Here is a 24,606-nt window from a genome sequence, read left to right as displayed (position 1 = left end):
AGTGTACCTGATTTTGACTAGTCTCCTCAAGAGAGGTTTCCATCTGTGGTCCTCTGGCTGACAGGAAGATATGGAATCTATCAAAGTCCTTAATGTCTTAATGTCGTAACACTACCTCACTGTCAATGTCAATAAATTCCATGAAATCAGTGTTATACTTCAGCAACCTATCAAGCACACAGCCCTCGTGTGTTACACGTGGGCTGTATGTCATGCAAATTCGTCTTGGAAATATGTAATTATGGAAGCATATTACCCTGCTGCTGCTGAGGCGCTACAGCATGAAATCTGTATTCTGTATTATCTATCCTGTTTTTAATTGCTTAATATAACATGGACAGCATTTATGTAGTTAAGAGACTGAAACAATGGTGTAAACAATACTGAAACAAACTTACTTTGGAGGATTCTGGTCAACATGATTAAGCCTTTGGCTCAGGTTTCATAATTAAAGCGTAAACTGGTGTATTAAACTGAAAACTGTGGTTATTAATTCTGAATTATTCTTAGACACTGAATTATTCTTAGGTTATACAAGTAATTAGATTGCTTCTGAAGGTACTATTTTATTGTGTATCCAGTTGAATATGTGCTTTAAATATGACTAATAATGTGTATTAAACGCACAGATGATCACTAAACCACTAATTACTTTCCACAGTAATTTGTTTGCACAACAAAACCTTTTATTTTGGAGATCTGTGACGTAAATGTGCCTGTCTCTAAAGGGCTTTGGACCAACTTCTGTACTATCGGTTATAAATACAATAAATGTGACAGTCAACAGAAAATGTGTTTTTATTTTTTATTTTCTCCCAAAAAATTGAATACAATTCAGTGGGCTCCATACTGAACTTAGAGGATAGGGCAAAAAAGTATCAATCTAATGCGCTAGTGTTGATCTGATACCAATACAAGCTTTGGTATCGATATTTTGATCAATCTGCCCACCTCTACCATAAATGGTAAATGGACTGGTTCTTATATAGCGCTTTTCTACTCTTCTGAGCACTCAAAGCGCTTTACACAACTTGTGCATTCACCCATTCACACCCATTCGCACAAGCTTATTGTTCTAAGTGCTTTCTAAGTAACTTTCACACACATTCACACTCCGATGGATGCATCGGAGAGCAATTTGGGGTTAATATCTTGCCCAAGGATATTTGGCATGCAGACTAGGGGACGCCAGGAATCGAACCACCAACCTTCCAATCAGTAGATGACCTGCTCTACCGCCTGAGCGGTATGTCTGTATGTCAAAGTTGGGAAGAAAAAATGTTATGGCAAAGATTAGTTGCTGCCGTCATAATTTCTGAGTATCCATGGTTAACGGCATCTAAATAGTAAAGGCAAATTTAGGAAACACCACTCATCAATGTTTGTTTATCTTTCATGAAAAAAAGGCTTTTTTGTTTTGTTTTTCTGTCTCATTAGTTTCCCAACATGACATCACCAGTGCTTACATTTCATAATACATCTTATTATGATGAATAAAACATTAAATATTTATGACTTCTCACATTAAAAAAAACTACAATCACTTAGTTTGGAAATGAATTAATAATTTTAAAGTGAGGACAGAAAGAGCGACCTCCTCTGGATGAAACGGGCACTTCTGCAGACTTCACTTAATACGTTACATTGTTGCTATTGGAAACGGACTCCACACAAACTGAGAAAACACCGGAAATCCCTCTGAACCTCTGTTATAGTTCATTCTCTGAACAGAAAGAAGTCCAAAGAAGAAATAAGTGTGGGATATTCAGGCTTTGGATTTAAAATGAGCTCTCCTTTGTCGATGCTAAAGAAAACCAAACGCACTCCTCTGCAGGGCGCTCACAAAGACCAAGGGTAGGTGATTAACTCCACACAGGTAGAAACTGGACTGTAGTTTTATTGTGCAGGATAAACGTATCAATCATGTCGCCACACTTAATTTTCTTCGACCTGCAGGAGCAAATCAAAAGTTCCTTTCAGGAGGAATCTGCTGAAAGGTAACGATGCACTCACAGATCACCAGCAGCGCTGCAAATTCAGTAAAGTACAAGTACAGAATAAATAAATACATCCCAGCTAGAACTAGAACTACTTTCCTTTTAAACCCTTCAAATTAAAGCTCAAAGTCTGCACTTTAGACACACTGTGATTGTTTGATTTAAAGTGTGTGGAGATCTAACAGTATTCATGTGTCCACAACATAAATAACTTAAACTGTGATGAGCAAAATGCAGCAAATCCTCACATTTGACGAATAATAACAATTATATCTTACTGGAGAAACTGATCATAAGTTTATCAGGTAACTTTTCCAGTTGAAAAAATAGCAAAACATCTTTTATAACCATGATACTTTTTGTTTTTAGAATTTGAGGCTGAATTGGCCGATGAGTCTTCTGATTACTCTCACACTACAACCAACGAAGCCTCCACCTCAAATACGGGAGCTCCATTAAAGAAAGGTAGGCTTTAACACAATGCTTCATATTCCAGTGTCAATATATCTTCTTTTATTTATCACATACAAAATGATTATACGTTTTATTTTTCCAATACTTAATTGCTGGTTTCCAGGGTGTCCTCCGACCAACTTTGACCTCATGTCTGCCATGATGCAGCGAGTGACCCTCCTGGAGAAAACAGTGAGGAGCCATGCAAAGGAGATAGAGCGCAAAGTGAGCATGCAACCCCTTCAACGAATACCAAAACTGCCAGCCATCCTTTAAACATATTTAAACCTCACTTTATGGTTTCATCATTCCTCCCAAGGATAAACAGATTTCAGATTTAGAGGAGAAGCTGAGGGTTCAGGAGAAGTCAGGTAATTACCTACAGCAGGCACAGACTTGAGTTTGATTTATGTTAAGTCGATCAAAGCGTTTTCATGATTGTGTGGATTTAGGAAGCATGCATGACCCGAGGAGCAGAGATGATCTCGAAAGCCGGTGCCAACAACTGCAAAATCAAGTGCATGAGATGGAGGTGAGTAAGGTGTGTTCATAAAGTATGAGATCGTGATTTTATCAGTGTGGAGGTTTCACTGAGCTGCTGTCGTTGTTGCAGGACTTTCTGAATGATTATGGTTTGATCTGGGTGGGAGATACAGACTCTGGTGATCCTGCAGAGCGAGGTAGATCCACCAGTCCTGCAGACCTGCAATCCCTCCGTGTCTTTTGTATGTTAAAGCTGTGCTGTTTTTGTTTTGTTTTGTTGTCTTCTGCAGAGACTTCTGGTGGCAGAGGCGTCCACATAAACTTTGATCTCGTGCTGCAGAGGATCAGAGAACTGAACGTCCTCCTAGGGGAAGGAGAGTCTTTTGTGCAAATGACAGCGACAGGAGCACAGCTGGCAAAAAAGGATCCCATTCCACTGAGGCTCTACAGGAATGGCATTGTAATGTTTGATGGTCCTTTCCGCTCATATCAGGAGCACAGCACGCAGGTTAGCTACACTAAAAAAGGAAAATCAAAGTCTATATTAAACTGGAATCTTTCCTTGGTTAAAAGTAAACTCTTGGTCCCTGCAGCAGTGCATGCAAGATCTAATGGATGGCTATTTTCCATCTGAGCTTCAAGAAAGATTTCCGGATGGTGTACCTTTTGAGGTGAGTCTCAGTTTCCTTTTCTTATTTTGTTTTTGGGAACAATCGACTGTCTTCACAAAAATTCTCTTTGCAGCTTCATGACAGGCGATACGAGGAATTCAACTCTAGGCTCCCGTGGGAAACGTTTCCTGGTAAAGGACAGGCTGTTTGTGGGGACAAAGATGAATCAGCAAGCTCGCTGAGTTCTCACTTCCCCGGTCTGTTCTGCAAACGTCACCCTGATCAAAGCCGCGGTGCAGATCCTCAGAGACTTTGCTGTCATTCTCATGTTTTCTTCTGATTCAAAGGCAAGAAGCTGACCACAGATCAGTTCCTGAACAAGTTGCCGAAGTTGGTGGTGAAGGCCGGCCGAGTGATTGATATCAGGAACTCGCTGAGGGCAAAGCTGCAGGTGAGTCGTAGAGAAGCAGCAATTATCTGTTTGTACAAATATACAGATGAGGACAAAATTACCAGCCACCCTACAAAGTTTAAAAGCTTCGTCAACATTTTTCCGAGTGCTTTTTTAAACAGACCAAGGACTTTTAAACATAACATTTGTAAACATTGTAGTTTTCTTTATAAAGCATCAACTATTATTACCATTTCAGAAAAAAGCAAAAATTACCAGGATCAGTATTATTAGTTCCCTGAAAAACCATAGCAGGCACTACTGCTGTGCAATGATGAGCTTTAACATTGTAATGCTCGAAGCTAAGTTGAAACTGAGAGTTAGCTTCCAATTTTCTCACATTATAAAAACTTCAAGCTGCCACCTGAGAAAGCATGCTACCAAAAACAAAAGAAATCCGTTCAGACTTACTCGAGTCGTGAATTATAGTCTCAAAGAAGATAATCACTAGAATCCAGCACAGGAATGGACTGCAAAGCTGCAGAACAAGAAAAACTCCACTTCTGCAGAACAGATAACTTCATGCCAAACTCACTGAAGGACAACCTGGAGAAAGATTTTAGATACTAGTAGCACATGCTTTGATCAGATGAGACAAAACTAGAGCTCTTTGGCCAAAGAGATGCTTTTTATGTTTGGAGAAAGAAGTGAGAGACATATAAAGCAAAGAACAACGTCCCCACATTGAAACACAGTGGTGGCAGTATTATGTTGTGTCTGGAACTGGGAATCTCTTCAAGGTGGAAGAAATCAAAATAAAAGGATATGTGAAGATTTGGGAGCAAAATCTCAAGCAGTCACCAGTAAACCTGTGTCTGGGTTGTTGCTTTGTCTTTAATCACGACAGTGCCCCAAAACATAGTCACCCCTGGTGAAGACCAGGCTCCAGAAGGCCAAAATCAACATTAATTGTCATTAGTGTCATTAAAGGCCTGCACAAATCTCTGATTTCAGTTCCACTGTTTCTCTGTTTAGCAACACTTGGGAAAATCTTTATAGAGGGCCTAATGGTTAAGTCCTCATGTATATATAAGACAGCACTGATAATCAGTGTGCTTCTACCAGGGTACATCTGATGTGGACAGCAGCAGTTCAGTGATACTGATAGATACACCGTCACTGCAAGCGAGTACTGAGAGGTAAACCAAATGTTCTCTTTTATTTTTTATGTGTATAGCATAAATATTTGTCTCTGCCAGTTAACAGACTTACCAGAGGGTGTCAGTCATCACAAACTCATGCTGTGCAAATAAGCATGGCTTAAAAACATTTGCCATACCAAATGAATACCACATGAAAAAAATGACAAGTACAAAGTGGGTTAAAGGAATTTAAGAACACCACACTTGATGTAAGACCTGCTTAAATCCCGATTTGGCCACTGATCGTCCAGATTGTAGAGATTACTGTATGTGCTGATCTGAAAATGAGGGCAGCCATCAGCTGGTGACCGTGTTTGTGATGCAACGCTCCAGTTTTCACCCACATTTTTCTAACAACCATAATGCGTCATGGCTGCCACCAGACTGCAGGCTTTCAGCGCCTACCAGCCTGCCTGTAATGTCATCACTCTCAAGGTGAAGTCAGAAGACGGGAGCCACACTTACATAGTGAAAATGTCCCCGTCGGAAACAGTCGGTGACCTGCGGAGGTTCCTGGACAAACACAGGTGAGGACACATCTCAATGCACTGACCGCACCGCTGCTTTTACAATCACGTGACCCAGCCTGCTGTTTGTTTGTCGCTGCACTACAGAAGGGGCGGTGTGCCCAGTTATGACATCATCAGCGCATTCCCACAGCGCAACTATGATGATGATGGTCAGACGCTCCAGTCGCGTGGAATCGTGACAAACGCCACTCTACTGCTGCGACAGAGGAAGCCCGATCCTTCACTGGCCGACGTCAACAAAGCTGTTAAAGATTAAAGAATTACTTTTATCTTGTTACATCAGTGCTGTTCACAGCAGAGCGGAGCGTGAGCAGAAGTAAAGGTGTTGCTGATGTTATTAATGACGACTGTGTTCTGTGACAGTGAGGCCAAAAGCATTCACAAACCCATGACACTGAAATAAAATCCCAATGAGCCATTATTCCTTTTGTTTCTTATACCTTTGCTCTTATCTTAACAGGGACACAGATCATTAACACCAATATCTAATCAGATAATCACATGGCAGCAATTCAGTGCATGTAGACATGCTCAAGCTGACCTGCTAAAGTTCAAACAGATCATCAGAACGGTTAGTGCCAGATGGGCTGGTCTGCTGGGATTTTCCACGCAACCATCTCTAAAGTTCAGAGACAACGTTCAGTGAGCAGCAGTTCTCTGGGTGAAATAGGAGAAACAGAATGACTGCTTAGAGCTTATGGGAAAGGAGCAGTAACTTGTTACATCCACAATATGCAGAAGAGCATCTCTTAGCACACAACACACAGAACCTTTAAGCAGGTGGGCTACAGCAGGTGAGGACCACACCGGCTGCTGTCAGTTGAGACCAGGACGCTGAAGTTACGATTAAGACTGGAAGAATGTTGCATGGTCTGATGAGTCTGTTTCTGCTGCAATACTTGGATGATACGTTCAGAATTCTGAGTAAACATAAAAGTAAGGTTCAGGCTGCTGGTGGTAGGACATAATCTCCTAATTTGTGTCTTTTAAAGGACAATCTCTTCCCTGGACTCATTATGAATGTGCAGCTGACACATCTGCAGGAACAGTCTGGTCTTTTCATCCTTTCTCTGCAAAGTTAAACAAATAAAAGCAATCTGAGACCAATTAAAACAAAACCAAGTGTCGAAAATCTTTATTTCTAAAATATGCAAATACAAACAAGGACAAAAGTATGAAAATATAAACATATTTTTTCCCTTTTGCAAAACATTTGAGATGTTAAGGCATGCGGAGCCCGACTTTTCAAAGAGAAATCTTGTGCTACTCAAGTTTAAAGGTCCCATGAAATGAAAAATGGCTTGTGTGTCCCTGGGTGGTGTTCAGAATAATAAAAGTCATTGTTGCATATTTTTATGTTAAAATCCCTTTCTCTTCCCATAAAGTGTCATGCTTTTTCGTTTTTGTTTTCCCCTTTTAAATGGCTTATCTCACCGTCAGGACAAATACAAAAACTCCATTCACTTCGATGTGACCCGTGATTATGGGGTGATCCAGCCAACCCCTCCACAGTCACCTCCACAGTCAAAACGCCTGAAGGAACATCCCATCCCATCTCATCACACCTCAAACCACAAAGAAATAATACAATCTAACAGACACTTCATGGGACCTTTGCACACTGTGGATGCTTGCTGAGACACGTTAGCACATTATTACAGCAACAACACGTTAGGAAGACCCAGAAAACTTTCACACCGAGTTTTCAATGCAAACAAAAAAACCCTAAAATAACAATAAATAATACTGAAGATTAATACTGTTTCTCATTCATACATTTACTCAAACAGTTCACCGCTCGGCTTGAATGCGAGTCTGCTGTCATCGACATGAAATCTACGCTATATCTACGCTCAGACTTTCACCGTGTTTTAATCATCTACCAGGGCCAACTCGAGCTTTGCAACACGTTTTTTTTTTTTCCTACTACATTCAGTGTCAGAGGGAATGTATTGACTGTCCTACTGGTTGACACACTGAGTGAACGGTTATACTGGAAGAGTCAGCTGCAATCAGCCCTTTGTGGTTGGTCTGGGATGAAATTAGCATTGAAGTTGCAAACGCGACAGAAAGGCACATGTTGGTAATTCATTCAGGAGGAAGCCTGCAGCAGCGAGGAGTGCTCGCACACCTGCACGACTGCTTCCACCGGTGTTTCTTTGGTATACGGTAGGCCTGTTGGTGTGAGAAGCTGATTTGGTATTAAACCTCTTTTAGTTATTATGCCTCATACCTCACAGCAGAGTCCAGTATTACAGTGTTCACCATTTCAAATGGCGCATTAGTAACATTTCCTTGCAAAGTCGTTAAAAAAAGGAAGAAAAAAAAAAAAGCAAAAGTAAAAAGCAAAGGTTAAATATTTTCAGTTGATTGTCAACTACTTCTCAGATAATTCCCCTTTGGAGGGAAATTAAATTTTAAATAAGTTAATATTTGCAGGACCTCTACACAAAGAGTTTTCCACCAAAGTGGAATAAAAAGTATAAGACTGTTTTGGTAACTGACAGCATCATGTCGTCATCATTATAAAAACAAAAAAAACCCCACACGTGCGCACACAAACACACAGACACACAATGCTTAAGGATCAAGTATTAGAGGTAAGTTATATTCTGTTAGCCCTTGGACTGAAATAGATGAACTCAATGGGATGGGGGCGGGGAGGTGGGGGCTCTGAGCTACAGGCAGGCTTGAGACTCGACATGCAGTCAGTCGAGAAGTAGAAGCTAAACCATATGGGCTTTCCTTTGTCCTCGTTTCAAGGAAATTATAGTCCAGTCCTCTGACATTCAGGAACAAAGCGTGGAAGAAAAGCCTGTTAAGAGTCCTCCGAGATGAAGAGGTTCCCGCAAGTTTCCTCCATCGTGGCTGGTTGTCGAGGTTACTGAGTTATGCAGTTTTCTCCCATGTCCTGAGCGTAACGGTCCAGTATTACGTTACGCAGCTCCTCGACATCGCGCCGGAGCTGCTGGACTTCGACCAGCTTCTTCTGCAGCACCTCAGGATTCATCCAGTCCTCGCCGTGCTCCGCCACGGATGGGGGTGCTGGAAAAACAATGCATAATTGGTTCTCATTCGATTACATTTAATTTAAACATCAAATTCAACACTACAGTGAAAAAGATGAAGGTCAGAAATAAAAACTCGAGTAGTGCTTACAAGTGAGGCCAAGGAGCAGGGACAGGTTGGGGTCTTGTCCCTGGGCTCGCTGGGTTAGGATGCTGCACAGTGAGCGCAGGTCACTGAGGCAGGAAGCAATCTCAGCATGCAGTCTCTTTGTGAGATTAGCCCCAGCTGGCTGCAGGACAGAGGAAGCCTGGTTAGTGCACTTTTGCTCTGGATCGCTCATCTGCTCCTGCAGCGTCAAATTCTGCTCCATTAGTTCCTGGTTCTGGGTCGACAGCTACAACACAATGATCGGCATCGGTGTTAGGAGCTGTCGAGCTTTATTGAGGACTCAGAGGTCTGATTTCTAAATTAAACAGAAACTGAGAAAGTTGGTGCTTTTTTGGAGATGGTGGTTAATATAGCTCACCTCCTTCATGGCTGTGTGGAGCTCTAACACGTTCTGCTCTTTGGCCAGCACCTCCTCTCTGAGAGCCTGAGAGCTGCTTTCTTCCTGAGATATCTGCTCCTCCAAAGCCTGCAAAAGAAAAAAAAAAAAAGATTTAAAAATGTTGCGCGCTACAGAAACAGCAAACACGCACTCATTCAGATTCCCTGTGAAGAGATAAACACCTGGATCTGTGATCCAAGCTGTTCCATCATCCTGTGTTGCTTCTCAATAACCTGCAAAGAGAAGAAATGAGCATTAAAACAACACCAACTTAAGCACCAATGAGGCGTTACCGACCAGCGTGTGCTGGATATTTTCCATGTTATTGATCTAACTTGCACACATGAGCACAGCAAATTCAGTACACACTGCAGAGAACATGCTGTAAACCACATAATACAGTCATTTCCCAGAGAAATACTCACTTCTCTGTAAATCTAACTCATCTGAACATGAACTTCCTCTAAGCTCAGGAGTCATCTGAGGTCAATGCACAAAGTGGGTTCTTTCTGCATCTTTACTTTGGGATAGAAATTACTTTTTAATAAACCTACATACAAATAGTCCTTAGTAATCCTGTCTTTGTGTTCTGTCCTGATCTGAAAAGGTGAACCTTCTTTGCACATGTAAGACCACACCAAGCAGACCTTTTTGAGTCTCTGCTGCTCCTCTTTCAAACTGTTGTTCTCTCCTCTAAGCTTCTCAAAATCCAGAGAAGGGAGTCTGGCTCCATCCTCCAGGCCCTGCTGTACCCGCTGCTGCATACTGATGAAGACAAAAATAACGCAGAACACTCATTATGCACAGTTATTAGGTTTTCTTTTTACACAGAGCGAGGAGAAATAACATGCCTACAGAGAGGAGTACACATACTCAGTAATGGTGGTCAGCAGGTCCCTCTCCCTGCGTTTCTGCTCCTCCAGGTATGAGTCTTTCTCCTTCAGCTGCGAGTTTGTCGTCGCCAGACAGTCGTCCAGTTCTTTTACTTTCCTTTCTAGCTCTGCTACCTGATGTTCAGCTTCCAACAGCTTATTTTAAAAAAGCAAACAAACATGAGCAGGTTTAATGATTAACACATGTGCACCTGAGCAAACGAAAAGGAGTTAAAGTTTAGTGTCCTAACCTGTTTGTTCTGGTTCTGGTAGTCCTCCAAGGTGGGCAGGTCAGCGAGGTAGCGCTCAAGAGTCTCAATACGCTGCTGGTTCTCCCTCTTCAGTTCCGACTCCTTCTGACACTTTTTCTTCAGGTTGCTGATGTGCTTGTCTCGACTGCGGATCTGCAAACATAAACACACGTTAATCTGATAACATTACGGTACCCAAATGTGCCGCTCAATACTGATTACAGCCCTTCTCAATCATCTGATGATGAATAAAGGAAAATGACAAACCCATTGTTACTTTTTAGTTTCAAAGAAGTTTGTTTAATGAAAAGAGGAAGCGTGTGATTAACCCTGACCGATTTTTATCTACACCATATTGTTTCTTGTGTGGGAGACAACAACTTCCCACTTGATGTCCTTGGGCTCAAGGACGTCAAGTGTTTTGCTCTGCTGTTAGCTAATATCAAATACTGGGACATGCTAGAGCAAAGTATTGGGCAGGGTTTTTATTTATATATAAAAAAAAACAACCATTGCATTGGCCATCATTAGGGTTTAAAGGTTTTCAGTCTCGATATTGTGGTTCTCGTGTGCATGACTCTTAATAAGGACGTGTTGGGTAAGCACAAACCCTTTCTTCCTGTTTCTTCATCTCCTCCGTGTGCCTCTCGCAGGCTTCCTTCAGATTCTCGGTCAGTCGCCGCATCTCAGCCTCAACTGCCGCGAGTCTGCGCTCTGCCTCTGCTTTCTCCAGAACAACAGAGTCTGTGCGCTCTGCAAACTGCGCCCTCAAGAACGCGTTCTCCCTCTGAGCCTCCTGCAAGTCAACATCAAAGACTCAGCTGAGTAAGATATGGGTGCAGTTAGTCAACATGACAGCAGTATAGTAGTCCTAAGCGTTGCTTTCTGGAGGCTGAGCATGTTTTTACTAACCTGTAGACGCAGCATATACATATCTCCATAAGAAGCTCCTCTGCCCAGGAGGGCTCCGTGAACCTGCAGCTCGCTTTCCCTCAGACGCTGCTCCAGCTGGGCCATGTGCTGCTTTTGTCTGCGATCACAACCAAGTCCAACCATCAACAACAACACAAACATTCACAAAGCTTTGTTTTGGTAATTTAATAAAAGCAGTGAACCCATTACAAACACTTACCTCTCAATGATAAGCTCCTTCTCCTTTAGCAGGCTCTCACTGGCTTTGACCAGCGCGTCCCACTTGCCCGACTCAGAGTGAACCGGTGTTGAGTATAGAGGTGGGTACTGACCCATTCCTCCACCCATTAGCTGTAACAAGAGAGGGAGAAATGTATTACGTGTCAGTGTTAACTGACAGTGGCGGACAAGTGATGAGACACACCTGCATACTTTCCACTTTTTCACACAATTCAGGGGTTAGCAACAACAGATCTAGTGCTTTAAAGTACCGAGTACTGCAAACGCCTCATGAATAACCTCCAATTATTCATATGCAACACGAAAGTAACAACTACTTTTTTGTCAAATCACATGGTCATGGGTCACTGTGCTATGAAATAATTAGCAGTGCCAGCAGTGTTTGTTTTCCAGTAAAACTTTAGATGACTAATGTTAAGGTTGTAATGGTACTACTAGTCTTATCAACACTACTTGGTGATTTGTGCTTTCACTGTTGATGTTGTATAAGAAACAAATTAACAGGATTCAGGACAAAGACAATGATAGTGATGCTCGTCATGCATGTGTGCACTCAGGACAAAACGGTTACTTTTAATCATTAACCCTTCAAGCTACCGGCAGACTGCTGGAATTTCTGCCTTTATATGCAAAAGACTTGTACTTATGACTTTAGGAACCATAATTCATTGTGTAGCTTTGTACGTGCTACACTGTGCTGCAGCTGCCAATGGCCTTCACGCACATATAGAAACAGGGAAGATGAACTTCTGATTCTAAACCCCAAATTATAAAGTTTGAAATACAAACTGGACAATATATTATTAATAAAACAATAGTAAAGGACACCAAGTTTCTTTATTTGTTCACTGCCAATAGTACAACTGGTAACATTGGAGCTGATCAGTATTCTTATGATCAATAAATAAGCTCTGGTACCTGTTTGATTTCTGCTTTAGTGCCAACATCTTTACATTAAATACTTATAATTTTAGAGCCACACACGCCACATTTATGCTGACAACATAACAGGTTTAAATCTGCACACAGCTAGCCACCTGACAGTGACAGAACAAATAAACTGGCATAACAAATATATTCCCAAGAAACATGAACACGAGCCTGTCATCTACTTCTTTTGTTAATGTCAAATAGGCTATGTATGTTGAGGACAAAAACGCTTATTGGGAAAGGACACAAAAATTATATCTAAGCATTTAAAATACAATAAATAACGTTATGTATTAGAAATGACTGAATGCAGCTCATCGATCTCGGCTTTGAATCAGCAAGAGGTTGTACAGCCTGTTCATATAGTATAATTACCTCTCAATACGATCAGGTTTAGCTTGTTTTTGTTCAGTGTTAGTTCCAGAAAAACTGCATTAGTGTACTTAAGTGTTCATTTGTAAGCAAAAATTTGATAAACTGCTAAAAGTCACACTTCAAAGTGGCACTCGGTCAGCATCTGCTCCCAAACATAACAAAAGTCAGTGTTAACAAAAGATCGAATAATTAAATATATCTGCAGACAGCATATAATTGATTGAAGTAGTTGAATTTTAAATTTTGGTTATTGATCTGTTTAAAATCCTGTTTTAAAATAAACTTAAATGTGTATTAGACCACATTTTATATGTAATTAATAAAGAAATGGGAAAATCTATACATTGTGTATAGAAGCTATTCTTTTTCCAAGTTTTAATCTTTACAAACAAACAGCTACTCCACAAATCTTCAGTTTTTTACATTTTCCCAGATACATCTGAACCCATTTAAAGCTGCCTTTTTTGTTTTGCCACCTAGCAAAATATATTGTGTGGAAAAAGTGTCACAAGATACACTTGAAATCCAAACTTGTTGGTCTCACTTTCTTTACCAACAATCTTGCAGCAGTAGATGTTTTATATTGAGATACATACCTGCATTTGTTCCATTTGCAAGCGTAAGCTTTCCAGTTGTTTATGCTGCTGTTGCTGCTGCCAGCTTGGAAGTTCACTGCATCTGTCCTGCCGCAGCGGCTCATAACCTTTGGAGCCTGCGTGCTCTCTCAACAGAGCCTGCGTCTGAAGGCTAAGAGGACTCGTATAAACTCCAGCAGATCCGGCCACACCAGGCTGTCCGCCCCTTTGATTAGAGGCTTCTGCAGTACCAGGAACGCCAGGCCTAGCTTCAGGCAGAACTTTATAGCTGTGCTCCAAACTTCCTCTGTAGGCCTCAGACACGTAGTCTGGAGTGTCTCTAATCCCGGTCTGTAACCGGAGTCTCATGTCAGGGCATAACCCACCCAGAATGGCTGACTGATTCAGTGTAGGTTCCACCGCAGGAGTATCAAACCTGTGGCCCTCGTCCAATCGCGTATGGTCTGTTGGGAAAAGCGAGTGGTCCAGCCCATTCACCAGACTACGGTATCGACTCAGGCAGTCGGGCTTTACCCCGACGGGATCTCCTCCCACGCCAACTTCAGCATCCAAGTTGGGCGAAGATGCTGATTTGGAGAGAGAGGAGGACTTTGACGTGGTGCCGCTTGGGGTTCTGGAGCCAGAGGAAGATCTGTGACCTGCAGCTGAGGACAGGCAGTCCTCCTGGACACATGACTGGGGCTTTGAGGCCGGGGCTCCGGCCGTGGATGGCATGACATGTGCAGTGGGTATGGGGATCTGACTGCGGATGGGCTGGAAAGAGGGGCTGCTGCTGGAACTGCAGAAATCTTAAAAAAAATAATAAAAGAAGACAAACATTAGAAACAACATTAAGAGGATTTCTCTCACACTACAAATGTTCCCTGTTAAACCAGTGCAGAATATCTGGAGCGCTACCGCAGGCCATTTTCTCTATTTTCAGTCAGCAGTGTAAAGTAGATGCAGCAGGGTTTACTGGTGGCCTACTTTGATGATGAGGTGTCACCGCTGAAAGAATTAAATGGCTTTGACTGACTCAACTCAGGGAATAGGCTTATAATAGACTTAAAGCACTGCACAGAATTAGAGCTCCGTGTTACATGACAAACATTTCCTGTGTTCACTGTGTTAATAAACCTGCTGATACCTGCCTGAAACATGTACAATTATAACCCACTATAAAAATATGTTACTGCAGAAGGGCAGACAAAAAGTTCAGCCCTATAATTAGCAAAATTTTGACAACACACATGGGGTACTACAGCTTCAGTAAACACAGAGTCCACTTTACTAAGCAAGCAGATACAGCAATGTTAATCTGGAAGCTTCAGAGATGATAAATGACTTTAGGAACACAGGAAAACCCAACACCAGCCATCTCCACAATCCTCAACACACGTTACACAACTGTTTTACCAGCACTACAAACCTCAGAGAAGTGTTGAAGTCTGAAAATTGGGCAGTCACTCGAACACAGCAAACGTGTTAGAGGCTGTGGCATGTTTTCTAACAACGAGCGGAAGTGAGCAGAGCGGCAGAACGCTTTAAATCAAAACACAGAACAGTCTTCTGCATTTCCTGAGAGCAACAGAACAACCTGTGAAGCCAAGACTGACAGCCGCCCGACGAACAAGCCCAAAGCCGTATTGTCCTCCAACAGAAGACCTCGCCTTTACCGAGCCCTGAACGAACGCATACAAACAGGCACACGCAGGAAAGGTTAGGGGGTATTTATAGCCCACCTCTCAAGTTACAGAGCAATCTGTGGGTGCCGCTTATTTAAGCACCTTGCCTCCTCCCACTGAACCACACATCACACGTGTACCTCCAAAGTCAAATACTGAATGGGATACTTCTACCTCTTACCAGCTTAAACCAGAACTGATTTAAATTAAGACACCCTGAATAATCACTGCACACAAAAATAAACAGCAAACATGGCAAAATAGGGTGGGGGGAAAAAAAGAACAAACTTTTTTTTTTTTTTTTAAAAACATAACACATCTGATATAAAAGACGCCTCAAGGCTCCACTGAATCATGACTGGCTAGAACATGTCTGAACTCCTCAGCAAGAACAACCTTTGTTAGATGTTTGCTCAACACACATTCCTACCCAAAGACATAAAAACCCAAAACTTGTTCATTTGTATACCAAATCGAGTGTATTTCCCACTTCACGGTGACTCTAAAAACTCATTATCGTAGCTTTTAGTGAAAGACACTGATAAGATATCATTGTTAACAATGTCATTATCTCTTCTGCCTGCTGGTCTGATTCTTTATCAATACCCTCATTGATTCATGATCAATCATCCAAGTACATAGTTTTTCAGCTTAGACACAGAGGTTTTACTATACCTGAATCTGAACACAGTTTAGAAACAGAGTTTTGTTTTTTTAGAAGGCCTGTGTGTGACTATGATGTGCAAAAACCTTTTTCCTTGAGTTTGATGTCCCTCTATAAAATATGCAAAAGTCAGGAAATCATGAAGGCCCCGATTAAAAGGCACTGATCAGCTTGGAGCCACAAGAATGCAATGGACTGGACAATTTGATACTGGTGCTAAACTGGAAGCAGTTTAATTCCAAACTCTAATTATCTGCTATATTTATAGGCACTGCCATCAGTCTAGGTGGTTGGAAAAAAGCCTAATAGCTGCATTACTGGATATATTAAAGCCAGTTTCCCACATGCACTATAGCCTGAAACGTTTCTAGATATCATCCAATGAAAAGTCTCTCAGCTCCAAGTTTGCCTATGTGAGAACAGAGTGGACAACTGTCTGTTGAAGGAGAGCACAAAACTGTAGACAATGTCTGGAGACTTCTGTTTTGTATTTTAATTTCACCTTTATTCAACGTATCAAACTGACATCTTGAGAATATGATATGAGCCAAGGCAGGAAACCAAAACTTCCAGAGAAAAATCCAGAAAAGCACTCAAACTACTCAGGATTGTACAGTGGGTCAGTGCTGCTAGTTTAGCTCTGTAATAGCTTACAACTATTGCTATAAACGAAATTTGCTCAGGGAACACAACTCAATACATGAACATGTGGAGGGTTGGACAAAATAATGCAAAACTAGCAATTAGTGTATCTAATAACAAGCCTGCCAACCATTCGCTTGAATACAGCTCTGACCGTTATAGGAATATTGTCTTACAAGCGCCGAGCTCAGCGATTAACATGTTCAGGAGGTGTAAGATAACCCTGGCCACCTCAATGGCATCTGCTTTCATTTATTTCAAAGACAGAACGCATGCATCTACTAACACTAATAACTGGTATTTACTGGAAGTTTGAAAGTTTTGGTTGTTTCTTATTGTATCTCTGCTTGTGTGTTATTTGTTTTATGCTCCACTGACTGTACTGTTGTCTTTCTTGGCCAGGACACTCTGAAGACATTTTTTCCTGGTTAAATAATTAAAAAAAAAAAAAAAAAAAAAAAAAGAACTCCACAGGTTCACACAATGTTGGATAACACCTCCCACCCACTCCATGACATGTTGGTCAGTCACAGGAGCACGTTCAGTGAGAGACTGAGATTACCGAAAAGCACCACTGAATGACACAGGAAATCATTCCTGCCTGTGGCCATCTCCCTGTACAACGCATCCACTTAACACACTGGTTACTGCTACAACTACACATGTTTCTTTTCCAAATATTTATTTATAAGTGACTTATGTATGTATGTATGTATATATATGTATATATTGTACTATTCTTAGTTAGCGTATTGTCTGTCTTGTCTTAATGTTGGTTTAAAATGGAGCACTGTAACAAAAAATAATTTCCCCCAGGGATCAATAAAGTATTCTGATTCTGATTCTGATTCTCTTAAAGCTAACTGATAAAAAGGCAGGAGCAGAGATTGTTTAATTCACCATAGTGACAGGGAGAGCACCAAAATAACCATCAGTTTACTCAGTGTGCTGGGACACCATCACCTCACTAATATTTTTCCTTGTCCTTGACAATTGCCTGGCAATCCACCCATAAATACCAGCCCAAAGCCTACAGTGCTGCTACTCTGCAGCCTATTATTTTGTAATGTTTCCTTTGGAAACAGGGACCACCCATCCCAGCTGGCCATCCATTAAACACAGCCTTTCAGTCCATTATTTTTTCCACTAGTGCATGCACACACAAGCTATCAAACCATTGGGAGATTCCCATTTTAAACAGAACAATGTGAAAGCAGTGATATTCCCGCCACAGGCAAGGTACAGCCTTGGCATTCAAACATCTCCTCTCACTTAACCTCAACTCTGGAGCAGTACAAGCTGCACCTTGGGTCAGTTTTGGCTGGGGAGTATCTCTGTAAATGTCCCAGGCATCAGCGGTGAATCATGAACATTTTATCACCCTATAAATAGACCTAGAAACAACACCATGGACAACACAGTGTGTTCCAGCTTCATCTCCCCAAAATTGCTAAGTGCCAAGCATTACCTAATTTAAATATTTCATGACTGCGCTCAACTTTCTAGTGAGCAATTTTAAAGAACAGAGGTTTAAGGGTGCACAACCATTAGAAAAACAAACCCAACACTGTTTAATGGATGTGTTCAGGTCACTGCAGTGAGACAGTCTTCAAAACAATGTTACACAACAGGCACTACAGGCAGAGGAAGAACAAGCAAAAGTCATCACCTTCTGCACTGTCAGATGCTGATGTGCCAAGACCAGTGTCCCCGCTGTCTGATGTTCCGGGCCGGCGGCCAAAACGGCTTTGGAACTTCTCTGACACAGCTGGCGTCTGCCACTCCATGTCAGCAAACCGGGCTAATGCACATTTGTGAAAAGGGACAACGACAGCAGAGCAGAACATCAACACATGTGGAAATGATGCAGGGCTTATGCATGGTGACAGCAGCGTGTCAACTTACCCGCTGGTTTGGATTCAATATATCTCTGCGAGGTGGTCATTCCATAAAAGACCAGTTACCTGTGGAGACAAGGAATTAGCATTATTGTATGGTACGGGACACTGAACAGGTGATCAAACTCATGGAATAGCTTTAAATTGGAACATGTGTAAATTTGTTTACTTTGCCTCACTTAAACAAACAGCTGAACAACTAACGATCTATTTTAAACAATAATTTGACAGAGGCTGGCAGACTTTTGTGCCCACCGTAGAAAGCCTGTCTGCACATAGTAATTATGAACTGGACGGTCACGGGCTAGGACACAGCAGCTGTTAGCTACTGACTGATCTGCTCGCCTATCAAATTCATCTGCCCATCAACAACCACCACACACACTTTTCTGGGTAGCAACAAAAATAACAACACGAGCACATGTCTTCTCGTTACATAATGTCTTACACAAACATCTCTATCCCTACGGGAACCCTATAGGAACTTCCAAATCAATGGTGAGAAAAGAATGTAATGATGGTGGGCACCAAAAGGCTAAGACAGCCCCCACTGTTGTTCAAACTAATCATTTTCTGTAGCTAATTCTTAAAGGAAACTACTGATGCCAGGGAACGCTTTAAGCTAAACACGAGTACACGCTTAACTGAATGTACTAAAAGTATTTTTGTTAGTCAGCCGAATGAGCCAATTACTGCTATCCCAATCTACCTATTTTGTTACAAAGAAAAACACACACACAAACAACTCGTTTAAGATTTGAGCAGCGATGCCCTACACCGTTAAGCATTTTAGCTAATCCACGACAAATCCGTTTCCGCCGAACAAGCTAGCTAACAGCTAACACCGCTACGGTTTTCTTAGACTCCTGAGTTCACATCCACGATACATATCTGACTTCAGCCTACCGTGCACATTATCGTAGATAAGCCGGTTCTTCACGCTGAAAGAAAGGCTACTTTACCTTCGGTTTCAGATAAGGACTGAATACAGTGATAAATCTCGGTCTCGGGCTCTGAATCTGAACCCTTCGCTGCTGCTGCTGCTGTTGTTCCGCTAGCCAACTGATCTCCTCTGATGGCAGACAACCCCGCAAAGACACGGTGGAAGCTTGTTTAATATTACAGCGCCGCCCGCTAAATTCGGGGAGTGGGTGCTGCTTCACAAACCGCTGCGGAGTTTTCTGCATACACCTTGTTACACCTCCACTGATGGTACACACCGACTTCAAAACTATGGGTGCTGGTGTAATATCGTGAAATATTAACCTCTGAGCCAGATTAATTCACAGAATTTTTATCTTGTCATGTGGCCAAAAAACCACTACAGCAACACACAACGAACGCATCTAACCAAGTTGCACAGAGAAGGCAAGAATAACCTAGAAGAAGACTTTCGCAAGGGTTAAAATGTGTTGAAGCCATATTTAAAATACCTTAAATTGGACTACAAAATGTTGATTGGCACTGATGTGAACACTGTAAACTTAAACACAAGAGGTCAATGTCAATGAATTGTCAAGGAATTGTATTTGTAGAGCACATTTTAGTACACGTAAACTCAATGTTCTTCCTATAAAAGATAGACATCAAAATTACACGGATCTGTACGTAGGGCAATAAAAACAACAAAAGAAAACGTTACAAAAACATTAAATTCAAGCGAACACGCACACACAAACACATACAGTGTAAGTCTATGAAAGTAAAAAGGGTTTTGAGTCTGCTTTTGAATGTAAACACACTTATAATTGACCTCAGGTCAGCGGACAAATCGTTCCAAAACTTGTGTCAAGCCAGCCTCCAATTCGAGACTTGCAGTCAAGCCAGCCTCCAGTTGATTTTACGTTCCCTGTGTATTCAAAGTATTACGGGAATGGATGTGGAAACCGGATTTCAAAATAAAAGCCAACTTCGAGTGAATTAACAGATATGTTAAGAACATAATAACATATAATTTAGGCTTTTTCTTTTTTTTTAGAAACTCTAATGTTACATCTACATGACACAGCCTTGTACCCTAATTGTGCCCTGTCACTATCAAGGCCATCTTATTTTGGATTTCAAAGTAAAAGCCCTGTGAATCTTCATTTTTGAACTACTCTTTCAATGAATTCATAATGCTCTTAAAAGCAAAAGTCGTATTTCCAAATACTATTTGAACTTTGTATCAACACTTTCCAACCGCAGTCTTTTTCACAGTAATACCATATCAAATAAATTCTTTCTGATTTTGCTTTTCATAGTAATGGCCCTTTGAAATTGCCGATATTTGACTTAATCTCCTAACGATTCAAAATGCTCTAAAATGAAAAATTCTTGTTTCCACAGGGTAATTCCACTTTAGATCAACAGTATACAACCCCGCAGTGATACCATATCAATATCAAGTCATTCTGATTTTGCTTTCAAAAATAAAAGCCTTTTCAAATTGTCCATAATTGACCTACCTTTCAGTGATTTCAAAATGCTCTAAAATGGAAAATTCCTGTTTCCACAGGGTAATTCCACTTTAGATCAACAGTATACAACCTCACGATGTTACCATATCAATATCAAGACATTCTGATTTTGCTTTCAAAAATAAAAGCCCTTTCAAATTGTCCATAATTGACCTAACTTTCAGTGATTTCAAAATGCTCTAAAATGAAAAATTCCTGTTTCCACAGGGTAATTCCACCTTAGATCAACAGTATACAACCCCACAGTGACACCATATCAATATCAAGTCATTCTGATTATGCCTTCCAAAATAAAAGACTTTTCAAATTGTCCATAGTTGACCTACCTTTCAGTGATTTCAAAATGCTCTAAAATGGAAAATTCCTGTTTCCACAGGGTAATTCCACTTTAGATCAACAGTATACAACCCCACGGTGATACCATATCAATATCAAGTCATTCTGATTTTGCTTTCAAAAATAAAAGCCTTTTCAAATTGTCCATAATTGACCTAACTTTCAGTGATTTCAAAATGCTCTTAAATAGAATTTTGCTGTTTCCACAGGGTAATTCCACTTAAGATCAACAGTATACAACCTCACAGTGATACCATATCAATATCAAGTCATTCTGATTTTGCTTTCAAAAATAAAAGCCTTTTCAAATTGTCCATAATTGACCTACCTTTCAGTGATTTCAAAATGCTCTAAAATGGAAAATTCCTGTTTCCACAGGGTAATTCCACTTTAGATCAACAGTATACAACCCCACAGTGATACCATATCAATATCAAGTCATTCTGATTTTGTTTTCAAAAATAAAAGCCCTTTCAAATTGTCCACAATTGACCTAACTTTCAGTGATTTCAAACAGGACCACAGTTTCTGAAAGCACACTTTGCTGTGTGGTTAGGAGTAGTTAAAAGATCTGCGCCTGATGACATGAGAGGTCTCGCTGGGTTAAATAGAAGGAAGTTAAAGATAATTCAGTGTTGAACTGAGAGCCAATTAAGTTATTTCAATAGATGTTCAAGTTTCCATGTGCGGTTAAGGACTCTGGTAGTGGCTCAATCCAATGATCCTTTGGATAATCTGGTTAACAGAGTGTTAATGATTAACCTGCTTGACATAAATGCATAGAGCAATCTGTCAGAGTCAGTTTGATATAAAAATGTTCTTATGTTTTATTTTATTTATTTATTTATTTAATTTTTCAGTAGTTGAAAGCAGTTCTGGTGACCTTATTGATATTATTGTTGTTATTGTTTCTTTTTTATATACACTACTGTACAAAGGTTTTAGGCAGATGTGAAAATTGCTGTAAACAAAAAATGCTTTCAGAAATATAAATGATTATTTATTGGCCCCAAATGTATTCTGCAGCAAGACAATGACCCCAAACATACAACCAAAGTCATTAAGAACTATCTTCAGCGTGAAGAAGAGCAAGAAGTACTGGAAGTGATGGTATAGCCCCAACAGAGCCCTGATCTCAACATCATCAAATGTGTCTGGGATTACATTAAGAGACAGAAGGAAAATAAATGATTAACACTTCCATTTTTGAAAGCATTCTTTGTTTCCAGCATTTTTCCTCACCTGGCTAAAACAATTGCACAGTACTATAGATACAAAAGTAAGAATAATATACTATACCACATACTGCTAGCACGTGAAATTGTCAGCTGACAATCGTGCCAAAACTCTGATTTCTCAAGTGTCAAATTTCAAAAAGAAAATCCTAATTTGCTGCACATGTTACCCTATGATGGCAGATGTTGAGTATTACAAATGTCAGTTTCTCAACTTCCTGCAATAAAGCAACAAACAAACTCAGCATATGTCACACTTTCACTTCCATTTTTTGAGCCAAGTTTGGTAAGAACTGAAAAAAGAACCATAGAATTGTAGAGTATAGCAGAATCGAGTATTACTGACCCCTGAAAAAGTACAAGTAATCATTACAAACTTTAAAGACACTATTATTACAGCGGACAACTTTTATGTTTTTTTAGAGTTTCGAAAGTTTCTGAAGAACTCTAATATCTGAATATTAAACTTACTACTTTGCTGCATCTTTATTTAAGGGTTGTAAAAACACATGCAATGAGATTCAGGTTTAACAATCTTACTGTTAAAGAAAAACTAAAAGTTGAAACTATTATCTTTTTTTAAAAGTAGTTCAGAAAAGACAGACCTAAAAATAAAATAAAGCCAAATAATAATAATAATAAAATATTATTATTATCATTATTATTTTTTATATATATATATATATAAACTTTTAACACCCAGCACGCCCCTGCGGGCGGTTTATCCTTCAAGCTCGGGTCCTCTACCAGAGGCCTGGGAGCTTGAGGGTCCTGCGCAGTATCTTAGCTGTTCCCAGGACTGCGCTCTTCTGGACAGAGATCTCCGATGTTGTTCCCGGGATCTGCTGGAGCCACTCGCCTAGCTTGGGAGTCACCGCACCTAGTGCTCCGATTACCACGGGGACCACCGTTACCTTCACCCTCCACATCCTCTCGAGCTCTTCTCTGAGCCCTTGGTATTTCTCCAGCTTCTCGTGTTCCTTCTTCCTGATATTGCTGTCATTCGGAACCGCTACATCGATCACTACGGCCGTCTTCTTCTGTTTGTCTACCACCACTATGTCCGGTTGGTTAGCCACCACCATTTTGTCCGTCTGTATCTGGAAGTCCCACAGGATCTTAGCTCGGTCATTCTCCACCACCCTTGGGGGCATCTCCCATTTTGACCTCGGGACTTCCAGGTTATACTCGGCACAGATGTTCCTGTACACTATGCCGGCCACTTGGTTATGGCGTTCCATGTATGCCTTGCCTGCTAGCATCTTGCACCCTGCTGTTATGTGCTGGATATATATATATATATATATATATATATATATATATATATATATATATATATATATATATATATATATATATATATATCCGAGATGAGAGAGTTTGTATTGTATTGTATTCATACCATAATTCACAAAGTCAGATACTTTATCACTCAGTGGGTTGTAAATATCCCAGGTTGTTTTAATTGAACTCAGACTGTTCCACTCATAAACACATAGGTCTGCTTGGTCACTTACAAACTCTGCCCGCCCTCTTAATTTGACTGCTTTTTTACATAAGGAAACTCTCCTTCCTCATTCACTGTGTGAAGTACATAAAATTACTCTTGTTGTTTTCACTCATTCATTTACAAAATCTTCTTTTTTGATGCTGCCTTTAAGGGTCGTCACAGCAGACCATCTGGCTCCATCTCACCCTACCCCCAGCATCCTCCTCTGTTAGCCTGACCTTCTGCGTGACCTCCTTCACTACATCTATAACCTCCTCTGGGGATTTTCTATTTTTCTCCTTCCTGGCAGATTTATATTCACTATCCCACTATCCCTCTTCTGCTAACCATCTGAGCCTTGCCTCTCTAACTTTGCCTCCACCCCGAGCTGTTCCACTGATATACGTGTTTTTTAATCCTGCCCATCCTGGTCTCTACCAATGAAAACGTTAACATCCTTAACTCTGCCACCTCCAGCGCCACCTTCTGTCTTTATGTTAGTGTCACCATCTCCAAATCACGCATCACAGCATCATAGCAGGTCTCACTACCTCGTGTACACCATCCCTATTTTCAAAGTCAGGATCCTTACTTACACATGATTCACCCGCACAACACTATTCACAAATTCTTCCTTCAAGATTACCATCAAATTACAAAATAATACTATGTATTGCTTAAACATTTGGTAAATATATGTTACATTCTTTGTTGTAGTGCTCCTTTATTAAACGTTACTTGAAAATGCTTTTATTCTGGAATGCTTTTATTGTGATGTCCAAACAGACCGGAAGAGTTTGGTGTATTTTCAGCTGGCGGA

General features: G+C 40.7%; 2 protein-coding genes across 7 annotated transcripts; one reads left to right on the top strand and one right to left on the bottom strand.

Moving 5' to 3' along the window:
* The first annotated feature begins 781 nt into the window (after positions 1 to 781).
* On the top strand, positions 782 to 8,038 carry ubxn11 (UBX domain protein 11). Of its 4 annotated transcripts, XM_026184409.2 has the most exons (14): positions 788 to 1,854; positions 1,957 to 1,997; positions 2,367 to 2,462; positions 2,575 to 2,675; positions 2,770 to 2,821; positions 2,903 to 2,982; positions 3,064 to 3,130; positions 3,224 to 3,441; positions 3,527 to 3,604; positions 3,678 to 3,801; positions 3,892 to 3,995; positions 5,061 to 5,134; positions 5,521 to 5,664; positions 5,752 to 8,038. In XM_026184409.2, exons 1-14 carry the CDS (start codon positions 1,784 to 1,786, stop codon positions 5,921 to 5,923), a joined length of 1,422 nt encoding a protein of 473 aa, XP_026040194.2. In that variant the 5' UTR covers positions 788 to 1,783; the 3' UTR covers positions 5,924 to 8,038. The 4 variants fall into 4 exon arrangements, with proteins under 4 accessions (XP_026040193.2, XP_026040192.2, XP_080163900.1 ...); XM_026184408.2 differs by having other exon boundaries at positions 782 to 1,854; positions 3,064 to 3,441; positions 3,678 to 3,735; XM_026184407.2 differs by having other exon boundaries at positions 784 to 1,854; positions 3,064 to 3,441.
* On the bottom strand, positions 6,775 to 19,381 carry cep85 (centrosomal protein 85). Of its 3 annotated transcripts, none has more exons than XM_026184403.2 (14): positions 19,230 to 19,381; positions 18,275 to 18,333; positions 18,039 to 18,170; positions 13,400 to 14,187; positions 11,479 to 11,609; positions 11,259 to 11,376; positions 10,957 to 11,142; positions 10,347 to 10,499; positions 10,097 to 10,251; positions 9,871 to 9,988; positions 9,406 to 9,456; positions 9,203 to 9,310; positions 8,827 to 9,070; positions 6,775 to 8,712 (listed from the first exon to the last, which is right to left on the bottom strand). In XM_026184403.2, exons 2-14 carry the CDS (start codon positions 18,312 to 18,314, stop codon positions 8,549 to 8,551), a joined length of 2,388 nt encoding a protein of 795 aa, XP_026040188.1. In that variant the 5' UTR covers positions 18,315 to 18,333; positions 19,230 to 19,381; the 3' UTR covers positions 6,775 to 8,548. The 3 variants fall into 3 exon arrangements, with proteins under 3 accessions (XP_026040188.1, XP_026040190.1, XP_026040189.1); XM_026184405.2 differs by having other exon boundaries at positions 8,827 to 8,965; XM_026184404.2 differs by having other exon boundaries at positions 19,174 to 19,321.
* Between the last annotated feature and the right edge of the window lie 5,225 nt (positions 19,382 to 24,606).

Source organism: Astatotilapia calliptera, chromosome 11 (genome assembly GCF_964374335.1).
Source record: "Astatotilapia calliptera chromosome 11, fAstCal68.1, whole genome shotgun sequence".
Classification (NCBI taxonomy): Eukaryota; Metazoa; Chordata; class Actinopteri; order Cichliformes; family Cichlidae; genus Astatotilapia; species Astatotilapia calliptera.
Note: the sequence above shows the minus strand (reverse complement) of the source record. Positions and strands in the feature narration are given on the sequence as shown.

What these genes read in the sequence shown, in the direction of transcription:
- ubxn11 (XM_026184407.2), top strand. Translation starts at nt 1,784, where the DNA reads ATGAGCTCTCCTTTGTCGATGCTAAAGAAAACCAAACGCACTCCTCTG. An exon ending in CGCTGAGGGCAAAGCTGCAG is followed by an intron (nt 3,996 to 5,060) that starts GTGAGTCGTAGA and finishes TGCTTCTACCAG; the next exon opens with GGTACATCTGATGTGGACAG. An exon ending in AGGTTCCTGGACAAACACAG is followed by an intron (nt 5,665 to 5,751) that starts GTGAGGACACAT and finishes GCTGCACTACAG; the next exon opens with AAGGGGCGGTGTGCCCAGTT.
- cep85 (XM_026184403.2), bottom strand. Translation starts at nt 18,314, where the DNA reads ATGACCACCTCGCAGAGATATATTGAATCCAAACCAGCGG. An exon ending in TGCAAATGGAACAAATGCAG is followed by an intron (nt 11,610 to 13,399) that starts GTATGTATCTCA and finishes CTCTTGTTACAG; the next exon opens with CTAATGGGTGGAGGAATGGG. An exon ending in ACCAGAACCAGAACAAACAG is followed by an intron (nt 10,252 to 10,346) that starts GTTAGGACACTA and finishes TTTTAAAATAAG; the next exon opens with CTGTTGGAAGCTGAACATCA.